The 20,932-nt window shown below is 36.7% G+C and overlaps 1 protein-coding gene across 2 annotated transcripts in view; it reads left to right on the top strand.

Moving 5' to 3' along the window:
• AIG1 (androgen induced 1) overlaps positions 1-20,932 on the top strand; it is a 167,077-nt gene that overhangs the window by 10,363 nt on the left and 135,782 nt on the right. For both annotated transcript variants that reach the window (XM_084889331.1, XM_084889332.1), the window contains exon 2: positions 20,539-20,694. In XM_084889331.1, coding sequence (XP_084745457.1) covers positions 20,539-20,694 — 156 coding nt within the window. The remainder of the gene's footprint in view (positions 1-20,538; positions 20,695-20,932) is intronic.

Here is a 20,932-nt window from a genome sequence, read left to right as displayed (position 1 = left end):
TATAATTAAGGCCATCAGTCACCACTGCACTGACAGATATAATGGCCAATTTTAAGTCTTTATTTAACTCAAACTCTCAGAAATACTCGATCCAGTTGGTCACTTTCTGTTTCTTGAAATACTTTCTTAAACTTGGCTTCTGGGAAAATATGCTCTCCTGACTTTCCTCCTACTTTTCTGGCTGTTTTTCTTAGTTTCCCTTTCCAGATCCTCTTCCTCTTCTTAACCTCTCAATATCAAATGTCCAGAAATCAGTTCTAGATCCTCTTCCCTTCATATTCTACATTCATGCACTTGGGGATCTCACCTAGCATCATAGTTTTCAGTATATTCTATGTGGGTTGGTCCTCCATATTTAAATCTGGAGTCCCAATCTTTCCTGAGTTCCATATTCCTTTATCCAACTGCCTGTTTTGTCTCTGCTTAGAGGATTAATATGTATTTCAAATTCGTACTCAAAATTAATGTTCTTGCTTTTACCTCCCTAAGCTGCTTCTATCTCATTATTCTCTTTTCTCCATAAAAACCACCGTTGTCCAGGACTGCAGTGTAGTACAAATCCAGATTGTTCAGATGGGTCAATTGACTTTTTATTTGAATCTCCTATTGATTTTTTTAATGTGCCTCTCATTTGTTTGAAATGGACTAAGTAGTGCAAACAACTTGGCAACTGTACCCAACTCTTGAAATTTTCAGCCTCTCTATAGATCTACTATATTAATTACATTGTGAAAACGATCAACTACTATCTCTTTGAGAAATTGTCAAAGATCAGAGAATACTCTTCATAATGTCCAGAGTAAATAATGCACAAAAGAAAAAAACATACACGAAAAACTCTTTTAATCAGATTCAGGTCTCAGAGAAATTTCAGCAGAAGCTTTTTTTAAAAAATTAGTTTTTACCTAGCAATTGGGAGAGTAACCTCAAATTGTATTTTGATTCTACCAAAGATGGTCATATTTGGATTTGATTAGCAAGTGGTAAATATTGTGTAGAAAATCCAAATGAATTGCCCCCCCCCCCCCAAAAAAAAAAAACCACTCCTGGAACTAATAAGTGGTTATAACAAGGGTGTAGGATACAATCACTTTCCTATATATCAACAATGAAAAAATGGAATTTGAAATTAAAAACACAATACAATTTACATTAGAAACACCCCCCTCCCCCGCAAAAATGAAATACTTAGGTATAAACCTAACATACATATAAGGAAAATTATAAAACTCTGATGAACAAAAATAAGGAAGAATCAATAAATGAAGATATATTCCATGTTCCTGGATAAAAAGACAATATTATCAAAATGTCAGTTCTTCCCAACTTGATCTAGAGATTCAATGCAATCTCAATAAAAATTCCAGAAAGTTATTTTGTGGATAGCAAAACACTGGTTCTTAGGTTTTTATGGAGAGGAAAGCAACAAAAATAACAAACAAACAAAAAACCTACAGAGTTGTTAACAAAATATTGAAGAACAAAGTTAGATGACTGACATATCTGAATTCAAGACTTACTAAAAAGCTACAGTAATGAAGACAATGTAGTACTGGTGAATGAGTAGAAAAATAGATCAGTAGAAAAGAATAGAGAGACAAGAAAAAGACCTAAATAAATGCAACTGATCTTTGACAAAGGAACAAAGACAAGTCAATGGAGCAATGGTAGTTTTTTCAGAAAATGCACTGGAACAACTGGGCATCCACCTGCAAAAATATGAATCTAGACACAGACTTATAACCTTCACAAAAATTAACTCGAACTTATAAGATAACATAAGAGAAAACATAGTTGACCTTGGGTCTGATAGTGACTTTTTAAATTCAACACCAAACTCTTGAACCATGAAAGAAATAATTGATTAGCTGGACTTTATTAAGTTGAGAAACATATGCTCTAAGAAAGACAATGTCAAGACAATGGGGAAAATGAACAACAGACTTCTGAAAATAATTGCAGAAGAAATACTGATAAAGGACTGTAATCCAAAATATGCAAAGAACTCTTAAAAATAAAAAATAAAGTGAGACCAGTTTGGCTCAGTAGATAAAAATAAAGTGATTAAAAAAAAATGTGTCAAAGACCTTAACGGATACCTCACTAAAGAAGATATATAAATGAGAAGCAAGTAAGCATATGAAAAGATTTCACACATCATATGTCATCAGGAAAATGCAAATCAAAACAACAAAATACCACTATACACCTATTGGAATGGACAAAATCCAAGACACTGATAACACCAAATGCTGGTAAGGCTATGGAGCAACAGGAACTCTCATTCAATTCTGAAAGTGGTTCAGCTACTTTGAAAGACAGTTTGGCTATTACTTACAAAATTAAAGATATTCTTGCCATACAACCTAGCATTTTTGTTAACCCAAATACAGTGGAAAACATGTGTCCACATCGAAACCTGCACACACAAATTTATAGAGGCTTTATTTATAATTGCCAAAACTTGAAAGCAACCAAGGTGTCCCTAGGTTGGTGAATGAATAAATAAACTGTAGTACATTCAGACAATGGATGTTAGCACTAAAAAGAAATGAGCTATCAAACCATAAAAAGACATGGAGAAATCTTTTTAAATTAAATGTATTGGAGTGACACTAGTCAATAGAATCATACAAGTTTCAAGTGTACGCTACATGATACCAAATCTGTATATTGCACTGTGGGCCTACCACCCAAAGTCAAACCATGTTCCATCACCATGTATTAGGCTCTCCCCACCTCCCACCATCTCACTGCCCCCTTCTTCTGATAACCACCACACTGTTGTCTGTGTCCATGAGTTTCAGTTTTATATTCCACATGTGAGTGAAAATGTGGTTCTTAGCATTTTCTAACTGATTTTTTTTTCACTTAGCATAATAGTCTCAAGGTCCATCCATATTGTCACAAATGGCAGCATCTCATCTTTCTTCATGCCTGAGTAATAGTCCATCATATGTATGTATCCCATCTTTTAAAATGCATATTACTAGGTGAAAGAAGGTAATCTGAAAAGGCTACATGATTCCAACTACAGGACATTTTGAAGAAGGCAAAACTATGGAGAGAATAAAGAGATCAGTGGTTCCCAGGGTTGGAGGTAGGAGGAGGGATGAATAAGTAGAGCATAAATGATTTTTAGGTGATTAAAATAGTCTATATGATGCTTTAATAATGGATGCATGTCCTTATATATCTACCCAAATCCATAGAATGTACATCACCATGAGTGAACCTTAGTGTAAATTAGAACCTTTGGGTGATTCTGACATGTCAATCGGTTGTAACAAATATACCACCACTCTCGTGGGGATGTTGATAATTGAGAGACTGTCCTGTAGGCCAGTGAGTATATGGGAAATCTCTGTACCATCTCCTCAATTGTGCTATGAACCAAAAGTGCTCTAAAATATTAAATCTTAATAAAAGAAATAATGGCAAATATCAAAGAACTAAAAGCACATTATTAGCTCTTTTTACATGCTCTTATACTACTGCAAAGATCAAAGAACTTTCAAAGGGATATCTAATTAACAGTAAATATGTTACTCTCTGCATAATCCAGGTTTGCTATGTCCTATTCCATAAAGTAGCCCATAGTTTAAGCATGATAGAGGTGTTTCAAAAGTCAATCATGGAAAAAATGATAAACACAAAAGAGTTTAATTGATAGGTGCCTAAGGTATTAACATATTTATAAAATTGATTTTACTAGTACTGTTCCTTTCTATATCATGTTATTTTCCCAGCTCATATTTCTGCCTTCTACTGAAGGTAGCTGCCATTCCGAATTTTGTGTTTATCTTTCCCTTAAAAAAATAGTATGTACTCCTAAACAATGTATTGTGTTGGTTAGTTTTACTTGATTAGGGCCTTCATAAAAATGGTATCATTATGAGGCTTTTTTTATCTAAATAGAAATAGCATGCTTAAGTAGGGTAAACTTGACAATACAATGAGCCATTGTGATATTGTTTACATGCCTGTGTTTCTTACTGCCTTCAGTACTGTGTAATTTAGTCTTGCAACTGATTATCCAATTAGGAATTGGAAGGGTGAGATGTAAATGTTACTGTCTAGCTGACAGGATGATTTATTAGAAGTGTATCTTTGTGGAATTTCACCTGCTTTGTTGTTTGGGAGGCCCAGTGTCAAACCAAAACATATGTGTTGATGGCAGACCTGTGGCCAGATTTTTAAGAAATTTCAGCCAAAGTTGAATTCCATTCAAGTACAATTTTGGGTTATTCAGCCAGTGGGGTCGTACTGATTTTAAAATGTATTTATCTTTTCTATAGCTTCGATCAGCATTGTTGAAACTTTCAACACACCTGGATATAATCCAAGGGCCCTGATGCCACCCACTAACTATAGTAACTCAGTTTTTGCCACTGCTTGTGCTAGTTCTTTCTGTTCTTCCAATGTCAGCTGCCAAGTGGATTCTCTGAACCATAAGATTCACATGCAGATGCCTTTCCTCTGTGCTTCCAGTATGGTTTATTGATCTAGGTTGTCTACTTTAGTCTCTGAGATAGTTGGAGTTTTGTTTTCATTAGAAATATTTTTTATTTTAGTAATTTGTCTCAATGTGATTTTCATAGAAAGTGCTATCAATTATTTTTATAAAGAAAGCAGAAAAAGAGTAACTGCCTGAGCGATGTCACTCAGTGATTGAGCATTGACCTATGAACCTGGAAGTTAACAGTTCAATTCCCAGTTAGGGCACATGCCCAGGTTGTGGACTGAATCCCCAGTATGGGATGTGCAGGAGGCAGCTGATCAATGATTCTCTCTCATCATTGATGTTTCTGTCTGTCTCTCTCTCTCTCCCTTCCTCTCTGAAATAACATATATATTATTATATTAAGAGAAACTGACATTGGGCCATAATTTTAATATACAAAATGAAATAAGTATTGATTTACTTTAGGAAATAATAAAAGTCAATATTATGAAAACTGGTAAAGATAATTTTAAAAGTGCTCCCTTAGTATTCTGCTTTAAAGACAAGTGAAATATACATACCCCATAAAATTTTTATTATAAGATGATAATGGGAAATACATACTTAAAGTTTATTGCCTTAAATAATTAATGATGTTTATTGTTATAAAAGTTTGAATTTCATTTTGTATCATCTTTGTATGTATATCAGAAGTTTTTATATTTCTTTTAGCTCTTTTTACTTATACTGATGATAAACTGCTCAAAATAGTAGGCAGTGTGTAAGCTTTTGAGATGTCAGGTTACTGGCTTTTATCTTTTCAGTTTCTATTTTGGGGGAACAGGTAAGAAAATATGATAGTGAGGTAGCTCACATAGAGGCATCTTGGAAGCCAATGAACCCAATACTCAAAAAAATACTGTGAGCACATTCCATCAATTAAAGAACAAGAAGCCTTCCCTGGTGGTACCTATCAATTATTCACAGCATTGTATGAATTATTCTAACTATGCAATCACAGTGTTTGCCTTCCACTATCTTAGCTTAATTTCTGGGAAACTATTGGTTAGAGAAAAGAGGAGCAAGTTGGAAGGGTTGGGGAGCGGAAGACCATCCATAAGAGTGTGGATTTCTTCTAGAATAGGGTTGAATTAGGAAGCGGTCTTTGGGGATGGGAGACTGTTGGAGGACAGCCTGGAGGTGAGGCCCTGAAAATTGAACTGCTTGTCCAACATGATCACCATAGAAACCACTGCTGTGGCTCCTGAATTAAAGTCTGATTAAACATTTTCAGGCAGAAGACTGATGTAAAACATCCATGAGATGTTAAATGGAAATGTTATTACTTCAGGATTCTTCAGATATTTTTTTCAAAACCATGGACAGAACATACCTTTTGGGAGACAATAGTAATTGTGCATCATTACGTTCATTTTAACATCCTGAACTCTGTATGTAAGAGTGTCCTAGACAGAATAATAGTGGTTGATATTATTTCTCATCACCACTATGCACTTTACTTTTTGTTTAGTTAACAGATATCTGACTTAATAAAATACAAAAGTTCGTTTTGAGCAGAGACAGATGTAGATATGTCAAAGTGGTCATTTATTTTCTTATCAGAGCTAAAAGCAAACTAAAACAAGAAAACAAATAAAACTTTATACATTGGACTGACACTTTTTTTTATGTTATTCCCAAATCCTGAAGATTTATTTATACATTAGGCACAAATGCCTAGTGTACATATATGCCTTAGGGCAACCATAAGCAGTGAATCTGTTCTTTCATAAATTGTCATTGAATTGTACATTTAAAATCAGCACAAAGGCAATGAAAAAGTAGTCATTATTATTACTTGACTTGTTTATGCAACAAAGACATTCTTAATACTATGTACCATTCTGTTAGGTTATGATACTATAATGACAAGTAATATACTCATGGAGGTATCATTTGTGGCAATGACAGGGTAAATGGGATAAATGCACAAGTTTTCTAAAGTGAGCTACTAAACGTTCTGCCTGGTACCTTCTAACCCAAAATTATTCACGAAAGGAGAATGACTAAAGCCTTGGAAAGGGGGTTAGTCATTAGCCAGGATTCTTCTGTGCAACTGAGTGAAAAGTACTTGCCCCATCAAAACATTTTTGCCTTCATTTTCTGCCCTAAATGGATGGACTCGACAATATTCCTGTCTGTTGTTGTTGCTGCTATGCTGCTGGTGATGATAATGGGAATGGTGGAACGGGATTTCTGTATTTATTTTAACCAACCCCAGAGGTATTCCCCAGAAGCCATGTAATTAGCAGATGTGGACGTGAAAGTTGACCTATGCTGTTTTTTGAGAATCTTCTGCATTGCCTTTCTAGTACTTCCTTAAGATTCTTTTAATTTAAATGATTACAACTAATCATTCCATGGAAACAGACAAGACAATAAAATATAAATACTAACATGGGAAAGTTGCGGTGCTTACAGCCTGTAAGGAGAGAGGCCTTTGGCTTGTTACTACTCCAATCCCTTCATAGTGGGAAATAAAGGACTCTTAATTCTGAGGGTGGAGTTTCCTTCTAACCTCATTTTAGTGGAGAGACTCTTTCCTCTGTGAAAGCCCCTCTTTCCAACCTGAAGATGCCATCTACCTGAGAGGACTGTTTCTTTGTCTTAATTGGACACTTTGTGGCTCTGAAGATTTCCGGGTGTGTGACATTTGGTTCATAAAGCCCTCTGAGCCTCTCCCAGGTGTGAGCTATTCTGTTTTTGTAATGTTTTTCTGTGCTGGGTCAGAGAAACCATAGAAGCCGTAGAATGTCCTGAGTGTGCTATAGACTGTAGGCCTGGAACTAAATGCTGTAAATAGGGACTTGCATCCTGGGCAGAAAACGTCATATTAGCAGTTTAACTAGGCTAAGAAAAGACTGTCACTGTGCCCTTCAGCTTATTTCCATATTCTACATTTTCACAAAATTTTGTTTAAAATAAGAGCAACCTGGCACAGGTCAAGGAGAACATTGCAGAATGCTGTGGATGTGGTCAAGCAAGAAATTTTAAAAAGTTAATGAAGGCCCCCGGCAAAGAAAGCCAGGTAAGCCAAAGCAATGTCATCAAGAGAACTTGGGGGACGACAGTAAGAGTGGGAGCCACTGAGGCAGCATCTGAGGAGATGCTGGCTTTCAGGAGGGAGCTGTGAGTAATCTTCAGGGTAGGGCTGCAGATGAACCCACATGGGGTGAGCAAATAAAGCACAGGTCTTCAGAGAGGAAAAATCATGAAGATTTTTGTATAAACCTATATAAATCATTGTGTATCATAATTTAATATCACTTACACCCTTAGGTCTAAAATATTTGCCGAGGAGTATGATAGCTGGAATGCTTCCTCAAGTTGACTATAAACATTATGAAGTGTAGATTTTACTGAGAGAAAAAAGTGTCGAATGATACCAGTGTTTTTCCCACAGCTCCAGAAAAGAAGTGCCCACAAATACAATCCGATCCTTGAATTGGCAATACAAGTGAAAGGGATCGTTTTCTGTATTATGGAGTTCTCAGATTTGTTTTTTGTTTTTTTAAGCTTGGTAGTCTGATTCTGACCTAGGGCTTTGTGTTGGAAGGTAAGTAGAAGGCAAGGGCTTTCACACAACTCTGTGCACACTCAATTGCAGTAGCTCCCATTCATTAAGATTTTAGCTCTGGAGGCAGCCTATAACTGAGAGTGCGAACTATGGACAGACTCTAGGTTCAAATCTGCTTTAACAACATTCCAGACTTACTCTACTAAATATGATAAGATAAAGATTTTATTTAAGATTTTTCTACTTGCTATGTAGCATTTAAGAAAAATCTACTCAGTTTAAGACAGTGTCTTGAGAAACCGAAAACCGAACGAAAATAGTAGAAAAGAAAATATCTTCTGACCACAATGGTCAAATGTTTGTGGTATCTATTGGATAGTGTAACAAGCAAAACAGAATGCCTTGCTTTTGCTTTTCCCTAACCTACCAACCTCTGTTTCTAGGAAAAAACAAAAACAAAACAAAAACAGAGAAGGGCAGTTTGCAGCTCAGAGAATTCTAACAACTTTGGCTGGATGGGGCCCAGAATCTGTCTCTATTGTATAAAATTACACTTTTAATTAAATGGAAGAATATTAGCACACGTCTTCACCAAGTTCAACCAGACATATATATGTGGCATACAGTTGCCTCTAGCAGTACTTTGTTCTTTTCCATTTCTATGTAGAATTCCATATTGTGCATTTTAGAACTTATTTTCTATCTTATTGCTGATGCATTTGGGAGTTATTTACAGTTTGAAGATAATGAAAATAATGCATCTCTGAACATATTTGTATATATGTTTGGTGCACATGTATGTGCATGTCTGTCTAGAAGTAGAATTGCTGAGTTATAGGGTAAACATATATGTTCAGCTTAATAGATACTGCCCAATAGTTTTCCAGAGTGGCTTAAAACATCACATTCCTGCCAGCAGTGTTTGCATTCTTTTTACTCAGTATCTTCACCAAAGCTTTATAGTGTCAATTTTTATTTAACTATTCTGGGGGTATAAAATTACACATGTGATTTCAATTTGTATTTCCCTGATCATTAATGATGTTAAAATTTTTTATTTGCTTATTAGCCATTGGAGCAACCTCTTTTATAAAGCGACTGTTAAAGTCCTTTGCCATTTTTAAAACTTGGGTGGTCTCTCTTTTACTCTCTGATTTGTAGGAGGCTTTTAAAAGATTCCAAGTCCCTTTTCATATATATATATATATATATATATATATATATATATATATCACAAATATATTTTCTTTCTTTATGGCTGGTCTTCACTATTTATTGTATCTTTTGATCAACTGAAATTCTTACTTTCAGGGAAGCTCAATTTATTAATCTGTTGTTTCATTACTTACTATACATGCTATCTTTTGCTCTTTTAAGAAATATTTTTCTAATCCCAGATCATGAAGATATTATCCTATACTACATTCTGAAAGTCTTGTAATTTTACCTTTCACATTTATGATCCATTTGGTGGTGATCTTTGTGTGTGGTATGAAGTATGAGTCAAAGATTTTTTTCTCCTTAGTCCAAAGAAGGGCTGTGGCAATTTTGCTATACATCAGGCGACTGTATGTGAGTGAGTCAGTGTTTGGGCCTCTGTTCTGCTCCACTGGTCTATTAATCTTTGCACCCACGTCACACCCTTTTTGTAAAAAAAAAAAAATGTTTTTATTGATTCCAGAAAGAGGAAGAGAGAGGGAGAGGGAGAAATGGAAACATCAATCAGCTGCTTTTTGCATGCCCCTACTGGAGATCAAGCTGACAACCTGGGCATGTGCCTCCACCAGGAATCCACCCAATGACCTCTTGGTGCAAGGGACGACACAAAACCAACTGAGCCACACAGGCTGAGTGATGTTACAGTCTTTTAATTACTACAACTGTAAATTACAACTGGATATCCGGTGGTGTAAGTTCTTCAACTTTATTCTTCAAGATTGTTTTTACGCCTCTTGGCTTTTTGCATCCCTCATTTAATTTTAGGTTTGCCAAATTTTAATCCCCCCCCCCAAAAAAAGTCAGGTTATTAATTGAGATAACATTGACTCTATAATCATTTTAGAGAGAGGTTACATTTTGCAATATTGTACCTTCCAGGAACATAGTGTATTTTTCCATTCCTTTAGGGCTCTAATCTTATCTCAGTAAAGTTTTGTGGTGTTATTTGTGCTGTCTTACACATCTTTCATTAGCTTGATTCCTAAGTATATGCCTTCTTTTTAGTAGAGAGTTGTTTTAGTTTGTACAGAAGCAAAATCTTCCTTTAGACTCACATCTTTAAAGAACATATCACAGAGAAACTCTTTTAAAACTAAAGAGGGGAAGTGCCCTTGCACCTTGAGGAGGAGGTGTGGGATTTTTTTCCCCCCCTGTTGGTTGGAGTGAGATGCAGTATGTCTTGTCCAGATGGAATCTTTGAAATATTCTTAAAAGCAGCAGATGTGTGTGGGAAGAATGACAGAGTATACTGAGCACCAGACTAACTTACTGTCTTGGGTAATTTCATAGTTGAATGAAGAAAGAAATGTGTATTTTAAGTATCTGAAGCATAATCATTGATGGGAAACAAATGACCATTCTAAGCAAATAGATTATATCCTGGACTTACCTTCACCAATCACCAGAGATTAAAAAAATTTAAATAAATGATCACAATATTATCAAGGGACAGATACATTTGTTGGATTTATCATCAAGTGTATTTCTTATTAAATTAAATAAACCTTCAAAATTCAATAAATCGGGCATGAGTCAGTGAGAGGATACTGTTTCAGAATTCAAGTCCCTTAGAAATCCCTCTAATTACTACTTTGTTTTTCTTCCCTTTCCCAGTTATGCTTTGGGAAAGAATATTTCTTACTCACTAACTTGAGGGCTTCAGCTGTAATTCACTTCTCACATTGGCTCCTGACTCATAAAGTCCATTGAAACTACTATCATGAAGACACAAGGACCTCCTCATTGTCAGACCCAGTAAAAGCACTTCTCTGACTTCAATATTTGAGGTTATTGAAATATTTCTTCTCCACAGAACTGATCTTCCATGGCTGCCTTGACAGTTACTGTCCTCTCTTGGGCTTTCTCCTAGCTCTTCGCCACTTTTGCTCAGCTCAGTTTTCAACGCTCTTTATGCCAAAAATCTTGGCATTGCACTGGACCAGCTTCTGACCCCTTGTTTTCTTAGTGTAAACTTTCGTTCTGGTGGAACTTGTTCACTGTCTGGGAGGTTTTCTACCCTACAAACGCATGTGTCCAATTACCTGTTGGACTTCTCCATTTAAGTGTCCCAGAGGCACCTTGAATGTAATATTTCAAAAAGGGAAACTTTTAAACATCTGCATCTTGGTCGATGGCACCCTTTCCAGGAGTCCTGAAGCATGGAAGTGACCATTGATTCTCCTGTCTCCTTTCACCTTTCATACTCAGTAATGGCTAGTCTTCCTCCTTCACATCCTTGATATGGCTCCAGGGTTGGTCCACTCTTCTAGGTCCACTGCCTTTTTTTCTGTTCCCACATATTCTCAAACTTGGCCTTCTTAAACTGCCTCCTCACTGGCCCCTCTGCCTTCAATATTATCATGTTCTGATCCATTATCTGTTCTCAGGGTGATCTTTCCAAATGTGCTACTCCTCTGTTTAAAATTCTATAATGGTTCTATATTTTCCCTTTAATATTTTTCCTTTTACTTTAAACTCTTTATCCTGGTTTTCTAGACCTAGTCATACTCAAGCACTTCTCTGCTTCTTCAACATCATCTCTTGACAATATGTCTTTTCTACCTGTTGTGACTGGTCTCCCAAACTACTTATAGTTCCTCTGTCACTCTGCCTTCCCTTCAGAGATACTGCTGCTTTCACCTAGAACAGGCACATTGCCCTCCTAATCCTTCTTTTTTCTTCTAGAGACTGCCTCTTACCTATTCTCCACAACTCAACTCAGATAGGACCCACTCTAGGGGAGTCCTTTCCCCATCCTTTCCCACCAGTCTAGATTATATTATTTTGTATGGTAAGTGTGTTTTTATTTTGATCATCCTATATCAGAACTTCTTAAAGGCAAGGAGTCTCCGTCAGTGTCTGCTTTTATGAATGGGTACTGCGTCAGGCTCTGGGGATACAAAGGTGAATGAGACATCATCTTTGCCCTCGGGGCTCTGTAGAAGGTGATACAGAAACATCAACAGATAATTACTGTGCAATTTGTTAAGTGCCACATTAAGGTATTTACAAAACATGAAAGAAGGAGCACCTGGTTCTGGGTCTGAGAGTTTTGTTTAAGTGTACACAAGGGATCTTCAAAGAAATGGCATGTGGGGAGATAATCCTCTGAGTAAAAATCATCTCCAGGAAAACTGGCATCGTGTAGCCAGTTTCACCAGTTGCCCTCCAAAGATTATTCCCTCAGATCTCCAGTTACAGAGAACTGTATAGGAGCTAAAATATTTACAAATCATACCTGAACATGCAAATAAACATCATGATGCTTGGTTGGAGAGAGAGACATGCATTGAGCTGTTTGGGGGTTAGAGAGATAAATCTGCATTAAGCTTAGCTAAGACTTAAAAGAATCAGCAATTTATTTGTGTGCCTAGGAGTTCTCTGACAAAAACTCTAACCCTGCTTAAGACAAACTGCACCCTGACTTTGTGTAATGTTTGCCTTCATGAAGAAGAACCTAAAATCTTGAGAGGTTCATGATATCTTTTTCAGATATAATGTTAGATCCCAGAAAACAGTCCAGCAAAGAAGGAACTTCTTATTTTTGGTCCCCTCCCCCCACACACACACATCCCAGAAGAGGACACTTTGTGGTTGCAAGCCACCCATAGCTATTCTACTAGACTGAAGGGTCAGGGCCAGAGCCTTATGCAGTTTGAGATAAACTGACTCTGTAGCAGTCAAATAAGGTGGCCAAATTCATCTAGATCAAGGTAATCTACATGATTGTCTATGGTAGGGACTCATCCCAGTGCCTGTAGACTCAAAGGACCATAACTGAAACTGAGTTTCATGGGATTTGGAAAGTCCCTAAAATTCCATGTAAAATCAAGTATATGTGCATATAGAAAGGCCGTAGTTTTCATCATATCCTTAAAGTTCTTATAACTCAAAGAATCACTGTCCTATACACTTGGGTTTATGTGCATCATAACTATTCATTTGATCATCATTTATTGAGGATCTCAGGGCTAGGCATTTTGCTCAGTGCTGATTTACTGTTGTGATGTGTGTGGCAGTGGTGCATGGAATGGTTCAGATTCAAGTCAACATTAACTCAGAGCCAGGGTTCCGCTTCCATTTACAGTATCTTATTTAATGCTCACAATAAATTGTGTGGCAAATCTTCTTAAGACCATTTGACAGAAAAGGAAACTGAAATTCAGAGTATAAAAAGCACTTTCCTCAGGACAACTAAGCACTCAAGCAGATAAATCAGACCTAAGAATATAAAGATGATGGGAACCTTATGCTCTGCCTCATGTAGCTCATCGTCTTTGAGGGCAGACAGGCGGAAGCAAACAGCTAAATGCAGTGACATAAATGCAAGCGTAGAGGAGCATAAGATATAAAATCCTGGCAGCAAGATACATATGGAAAAGTCAGCAGCACTTTGTCAAGGAGAGGGTAGAGCTGGGTCTGAGGATGAATAATAGTGGACTACATGGAAATATGTGCCAGGTTGAGGTGAGAGCACTTGCAAAACACAGACACAAGAACTAGTCTTCTGCTTGTGAAAAAAAATGATAGTCGTTTGGAACGGTGAATAAATGAGTATCAGAGCATAGAAAGAGATATGTTGGAGAACCAGGTTCTACCCTATATGACTCCACACTTACTGACATATCTACAATTTCCTCCCAAAAATTAATGTAGGCTACAGGTAGCCACAATTTAAAATACATTTTTGGTTATTTTTTCCTTAAAGTTGTTTCAGAAGGTATGTCCCTCACACTGTGAATGATACTAGACAGTCCAAAATCAATAAATTTCTAAATATTTTAAATAGAAACTTCTAGGGACAGTGACCATAACTTTCTACACAGCTTTATTAACATGTGTATAGTATGCTCTTTAAATATACAGATTGGCCGAAACTGGTTTGGCTCAATGGATAGAGCGTCAGCTTGGGGACTGAAAGGTCCCGGGTTCGATTCCGGTCAAGGGCATGTACCTTGGTTGCGGGCATATCCCCAGTAGGGGGTGTGCAAGAGGCAGCTGATCGATGACTTTCTCTCATCGATGTTTCTAACTCTAACTCTCTCCCTTCCTCTCTGTACAAAATCAATAAAATATATTAATATATATATATATATACAGATTGTACATAAGTATGAGAGATTATCTGATTCTGTAACATTTAATCAGTGAAAACCTGATTTGCTCTTAATTCGTCAAGGTCCTGAATTAAGGTTTAAGATTTATCTAACTCTTTAATGATTATGTTTGGCACTTAAGCCATCTTCTGCTGAAGTAAACTGTTACCAATTTAATGGGATGAAAAAACACTTCACAATGTTAAAAAATCTCCACAACAGATTTGTGCTATGAAAGATGCATCTTTTTTTAAAATAATTGTTCATCACTATTGTTGTGCTTAAATCTCGATATCATGTACTTAGCAAGTATAGATTCCGCTAAGTTACAAATTAAACCTTTCTGCGCACAGTCACATCTGCCGCACAGCATACAATCATTTACTAGCCTGCATTTCTGCATTAGTAGTTTCCTAAGTGCTTTGTACATGTTAGTCAATCAATAAATATTTGTTAAATCAATGGCGTGTTTTAGACAGTGTTCAGAAAAGTGCATGCTAATATGAATAGTTTTAAAAAATCTTTAAGCCTATAAAAGTGTTGAGTAGCTCATAGCTTCAGTGAAGCACAGTGAGAACCATTCAAAGGGGACTTTGTGTGGTTATTTGCAGATTAGAATGGCATCTCTTGGAAGGTCCGGCCATTCTCTGAGTGGGCTGTTGCAGGAACATGGTGTGATTGCACCCATGGTGTGATGCCATCTTTAGATGACTCTTCTTGTTACTTACCTATTGAAAGCGATTATGTGATAATTGTAATGAATTTTGTGGGCATGCTTTCCTTTCCAAAGCTGCTTATCCCAGTGCATTATTTTTGACTGAAAAGTTTGTTTTTCTTTCTTTCTATCTGAATGGATTGCTTGCCTGTGGTGACTTATGGCTTACTTCATCAATTTTCAGTAATGAGATAGAGCAGTATGAGGTAAATGTCTGTGTACATGGGCAAGGATTCTAAATCACATTCTGAAAACCATGGGCTTGATGCTGTGAGTCCATCTCCTCAAAAATGCTTGTGGTGAACATTCTTTGAGAATGCTTGGGCTTAAAGCACATCATTTTAATGACAGAGTTAGAAAAATAGCGTTACAGTCATTACAGTCAGAGAGCCAAATTGGCTTATTCAGGCTCACGCTCTCTAAGGGCAGTAGAGAAAAATTCACCAGGCAATGCATCTGATGGGTATAGTCTCAGTGGATGAAGGAAGCAGAGAGACCCTCTGGTACTTTTAAATGCATTGATTTCTCTACGAAGTAGTATTCAAACATGTAACTGATAACAGCTTTTTGGTAATGGACAGACTCCATACAGTAACTGAGATGGATCCCTGTAGCTGAAGAGCTGCTACGAATGTTCAGATGTCTCAGGCAAGGAAGGCACTGGAAACAAATGCAAAGGAATCCTACAATAATTCATTCATCTGATTTCTTCCTTTCTTTGTTTTCTTTCTTTTTTTTTAGTCTTTATTGTTGAAAGTATTGCAGATGTCCTCCTTTTCCCCCATTGACCTTTTCTAGCTGCCTCCCCACCCTGTCCCAGGCCTTTACCATCCTATTATCTGTGTCCTTAGGTTATGCATATATGCATACAAGTTCTTTAGTTAATCTCTGCCCATCCACCCACCCTCCCCGACCTTCCTTATGAGATTTGTCAGTCTGTTCCATGCTTCTATGTCTCTGGATCTATTATGTTCATCAGTTTATTTTGTTCATTAGATTCCACATATGACTGAGATCATGTGATACATTCATCTAATTTCATATCCACTCACTGTCCCACAGTGCCTAAATACTTTTGGCATTCACTCTTGATCTTGGTAATAAGGAGAAGGAATTATGCACCATTAAAAAGTAAGATATGTGTGGAATGAATGGGGAATCCCTTGAAGATTGTGTTTACTAGTACTGCTATTTTATTGCTTTTGGATCCTTTTCACATATTATTTAACTCCTTCAGTCAAATTCATTCTTCATTGAGCACAGATACAGCCGTAGATTGGTTTCTGGCAAGAACTGCATTGGAAGTTTTATGAACTGATAGCAAAATGTTTTTGGTACAGTGCCACATGCTAAGTAACGATAGCTAAGATATATAGGAAGGCCTCAAGCTCACACTATTTATCCAAATGTGTTATATGACTTTCTGCATAGGAGAAATTACACACACACACACACACACACACACACACACACACACACACAAACTTACACACACACACACACACCCTGCACAAATACCATGTATGTTATATTTGTGTGTCATATCTATTTAATGCTATATATCATATTCTTTCTATCTATCTATCTATCTATCTATCTATCTATCATCTATCTATCTATATCTATCTATCCATCCACTCATCCATCCATCCATCCATCCATCTATCTTGTATACTATTCTTTCCTAGATTACAAATACATTTATTAAAGGTTACATAGTACTTTGTTCTCTCACTATAAAAGAGTTTAGGCAGAGTTTTATTTCTTCTTGATCATCTCCCCTTAAATTAATCCCCTTATCCTCACATAGAGAACTCCTCTAGGACTTCCCTTATGATACCTATAAGTCTCCCTGCCTTCTTCCCATATGTTCTCCCCACAATTTTCCTTCATTCCATGTTCTTCATCACTGTTGTTTTGTTATTGCCCCGCAGAGTGACATCTTCTTGTTTATTCTGTCTACCATGTCTAACAGTAACTTTAAAATAAGCAAAATCTTCAAAAGTACTCTTTATGTTCATTTTATGAAAATGCAATATATGTAAAATGTGTTACACCATAGTATAAATCATTGGAAATCTTGCTTCCCAAGGGCAAGATATAGATAGTCAAGTCTTTAAAAATTCATATAAATAATGATTCAAATTATCACTTAAGGTGTTGTTTTTCCACTTTGGTGCATTTTTGGTTCTTGCCTGAGTTTGGCCAATTAAGCAGGAATGTAAAAATTACTAATTAATGATGACATGACCTAATATATAGACTATAGATTTGGTACAATTACATATAATTGAGGATACTGAAGATAATCTAATAAAATAAAATAAAATAAAAACCCTATTTTAGATAAACCATTATATATATGGATAAATTATATAAGTCTATTGAATTTTCCCTAAAGTATAAACAGAATTGTATTGTTTAGTGCATTCAGAGAAAAAAAGGAAAACATATTTTTGGTATTTTGTTTTGTTTTGTTAGGATTTCTATTTATTTCTTTTCTTTTATTATTGTCATTTTTTAAATTCTCACCTGAGGATATTTTTCCATTGATTTTTAGAGAGAGGGAAAGACAGATAGAAATATCGATGTGAAAGAAGCACATGGATGGTTGTCTCCTGCATGAGCCCAGACCAGAGCTAGGAAGGAGTCTACAACCGAGGTGTGTGCCCATGATAAGAATCAAACTTGGGACCCTTCGGTTCCCAGCTGATGGCTATATCCAATTGAGCCAAAAAGGCTAGGGCAGAAAATGCATATATATATATATATATATATATATATATATATATATATATATATATATATTACTTTAATGAAAATCACTCATGTGTAAAAAAGAAAAGGATATGAATGGGATTTGGGTACATCTCCATATTTGTGGAAATTAATCCTAAACTTAACATGACTCAGTAAAAAAAAATCTAAGTTTCTGACAGGGAGAGTTATGGGCGTAAAGGAAAGATGCACAAGGAATTAAAGTGTAGAAAAATGTTCAAGAAGAACAAATGCTAGAGTGACTCCAAAGTATCCTAGGATATTTTTTGCATTCTGATAAATCCCTATTTATATTTCTTGGAGGGAAATGGTACAATTGACCACTTCATTTCTACATGTAACACAAAATAATAAAAGCCACCAACCTGCTAAGAACTCAAAGCCAGATGGTGTATGTGTGTGTCATGCTGAGTTGATGGTTTAGAAATGCCAACTCTGTAGAATGGCTGGAGCTGAATAATGCTTCCAGGTAATCCTACTTAAGATTCACTTGTGCATCTCTGGGTAAACTTCACATTTAAAAATATATATTTATTTAAATCTTAATTGTTGAGATTATTACAGATGTCCCTCTCCCCTCCTACCTCCAACCATTGCTTCCCTCTGCCCTATTCTTGCACCACCCCAGGCCTTCACCACCCTACTGTCTATGTCCATAGGTAATGTACAATATATATGCATATACAGTGGTGCCTCACACAACGAACTTAATTCGTTCCAGGAGCAAGCTTGTTATGCAAAAAGTTTGTTCTGTGAAACGCGTTTTCCCATAACAATACATGTTAAAAAAAATAATTCGTTCTGTAGCATAAAATATGCTAAGATGACATAAAAAAAATATGCTAAGATGACATATTTTTATTTAGATACATCTAAAAACATAATTTTTTTTAAAAAAACACACATTTTTTTAATTTTAAGACAGACTAAGTAGAGTCTACCGAATCTTGCACATCTTCATCCATTTTCTGCTTTTTGGCCGATGGTTTCATGAAAAACCTGTCCAAAGTTCGCTGTGCGAGGCGTTCGTTATGCGAGGCACCACTGTAAGATCTTTGTTTAATATCTTCCCACCCTCTACCTCCTTCTCTCTAAGAATCTTCACTGTTCCATTCCCAGGCCTGCAGAGGAGGGCAATTAGGGGCAATCAGGCTGACAGCGGGTGCAGTTAGGCATCAATCAGGCTGGCAGGGGAGTGGTTAGGGGGTGATCAGGCTGACTGGCAGAAGCAGTTAGGAGCAATCAGGAGGGCAGGCAGGAGAGCAGTTGAGAGCCAGCAGTTGGGAGCCAGCAGTCCTGGTAGGATAGGGCCTAAACGGTGGTCGAACATTCCTTGAAGGGTCCCAGATTGGAGATGGTGCAGGCTGGGCTGAGGGACACCCTCCCCCGCATGCACGAATTTTGTGCACTGGGCCTCTAGTTATATATAAACATACTGAAGGACTTTTGTTTATTTAACACAGCCTGATGATGAAGTTTCCATTACAGGGAATTTTCAAAGTGGCATCTATACAACTTTGAACAGAGTGAATAACAATGTGAGTGTGGCAGTGCTGTGCTAAGGGGTAGAACCAGGTGATTTTGAGTGCCCTTCTTTCCTTTGTTCTGTGCCTCAGTGGGGAACCCATCCACAGAGCTGTCACAGGTTCTTCCACAGCCAACATGGAAATTTACCCCCAAAATTATGTTTTCTAAACAGGTAATTAATAAAGTTGTATCTTTTATAAATAAATACATCATCAGAAAATCATTTCTCTTACAGGAAACCAGAATAATACTCTTGAATCTTTTGTTGGTGTTAAATGCGCATGATGTTGAGCCCAGGGAATACATTTTCTGCCATTTCCATAATCTGAATTATCATTGCCAAGTTGTGTTACAGTATGTTGCCTGCCTCCACTCGTAGCTCTGGATCATTAATGCATTTGCACCCACATTAAGAATTTCACAAATAATTATTGGGCTATAGCATTTCAGTGTTCTCTCTCTGTAACAGTACAATTAAAACAGTTAAGTAGTTCAGGTTGTAATTGATTTGGGAAAGTACAACTGGTTACTTTATTTGGGGACAATGATGTGAGTATCTACATAAGTTGGCATTGCTTGTGAAGATGTTATTATAGTTCATAAAAACTGAAAACCTGAGAAGGAAATCATTTACTTCAAGTTTGACAACAAAAATTTGCTCTACACCAGTCTTGATTGGTGCATTCAGTTGATTTATTTATGACTCATAGACTAGATGCTTTCTACCACTCCATTTGATAAAACATTCTAATTCTAACAGATTAAAGCATAGGAAGGTTTCTTCACAGTCAGACTGAATTGTCTCATTTATTACTCAGAATACGCTGGTCCTTTTCCTTGCATGTCTTAGATGTTTGTTAAACCTCACCAGTCAATATAACTAGAACACAGGTGTTAAATTAATGGACATGTCATTTTGGTGATTGATGTTGCTTTCTGTCGAACTGTGTGTGTGCATGCATGTTTTGCATTTGTCCTTAGGTGAGCAAAAATGGAAGTAATGGTTGTGAGATGAATTTTCTCAGCTTTCTTTCTCTTTTGTTATGTGTATGGCCAGCTTTTTAAATGTGCTTCTGATCCTCTCTTATCACATGTTGTTTTGCAAACATGTAGCTTATTTGCTGTTGTACAGTCTGGGTCTCTGTAGAGCTAATGGACTAACAGCAGTTATTGTCTCCTCCAGGTTATACAGGCTGTCTTTTTTGGCATCTGTGTGCTGACTGATCTTTCCAGTCTTCTGACTAGAGGAAGTGGGAACCAAGAACAAGAGAGGCAACTCAGGAAGCTCATCTCTCTTCGGGACTGGATGCTAGCTGTGTTGGCCTTTCCTGTTGGGGTTGTGAGTATCATGTAGAATCCATTTAATCACAAAAGCAAATTGGGTCTTATTTCAGACTTCTAAGAAAAAAAGGGGGTTCATTATAGGAGTCTAAAATATTAGTTTGTTATAACTGCCATCACAAAGCACCTCAGATTGGGTGGCTTAAACAACAGAATTCATTTTCTCCTGGTTCTGGAAGCTAGAAGTCTGAGATCAAAGTGTTGGCAAGGTTGATTTTTCTGATCCCTCTCTCCTT

Source organism: Pipistrellus hanaki, assembly GCF_964339955.1.
Source record: "Pipistrellus hanaki genome assembly, chromosome: 7".
Classification (NCBI taxonomy): domain Eukaryota; kingdom Metazoa; phylum Chordata; class Mammalia; order Chiroptera; family Vespertilionidae; genus Pipistrellus; species Pipistrellus hanaki.
The sequence above is the reverse complement of the archived record's forward strand: the minus strand, read 5'-3'. Positions and strand labels throughout refer to the sequence as shown.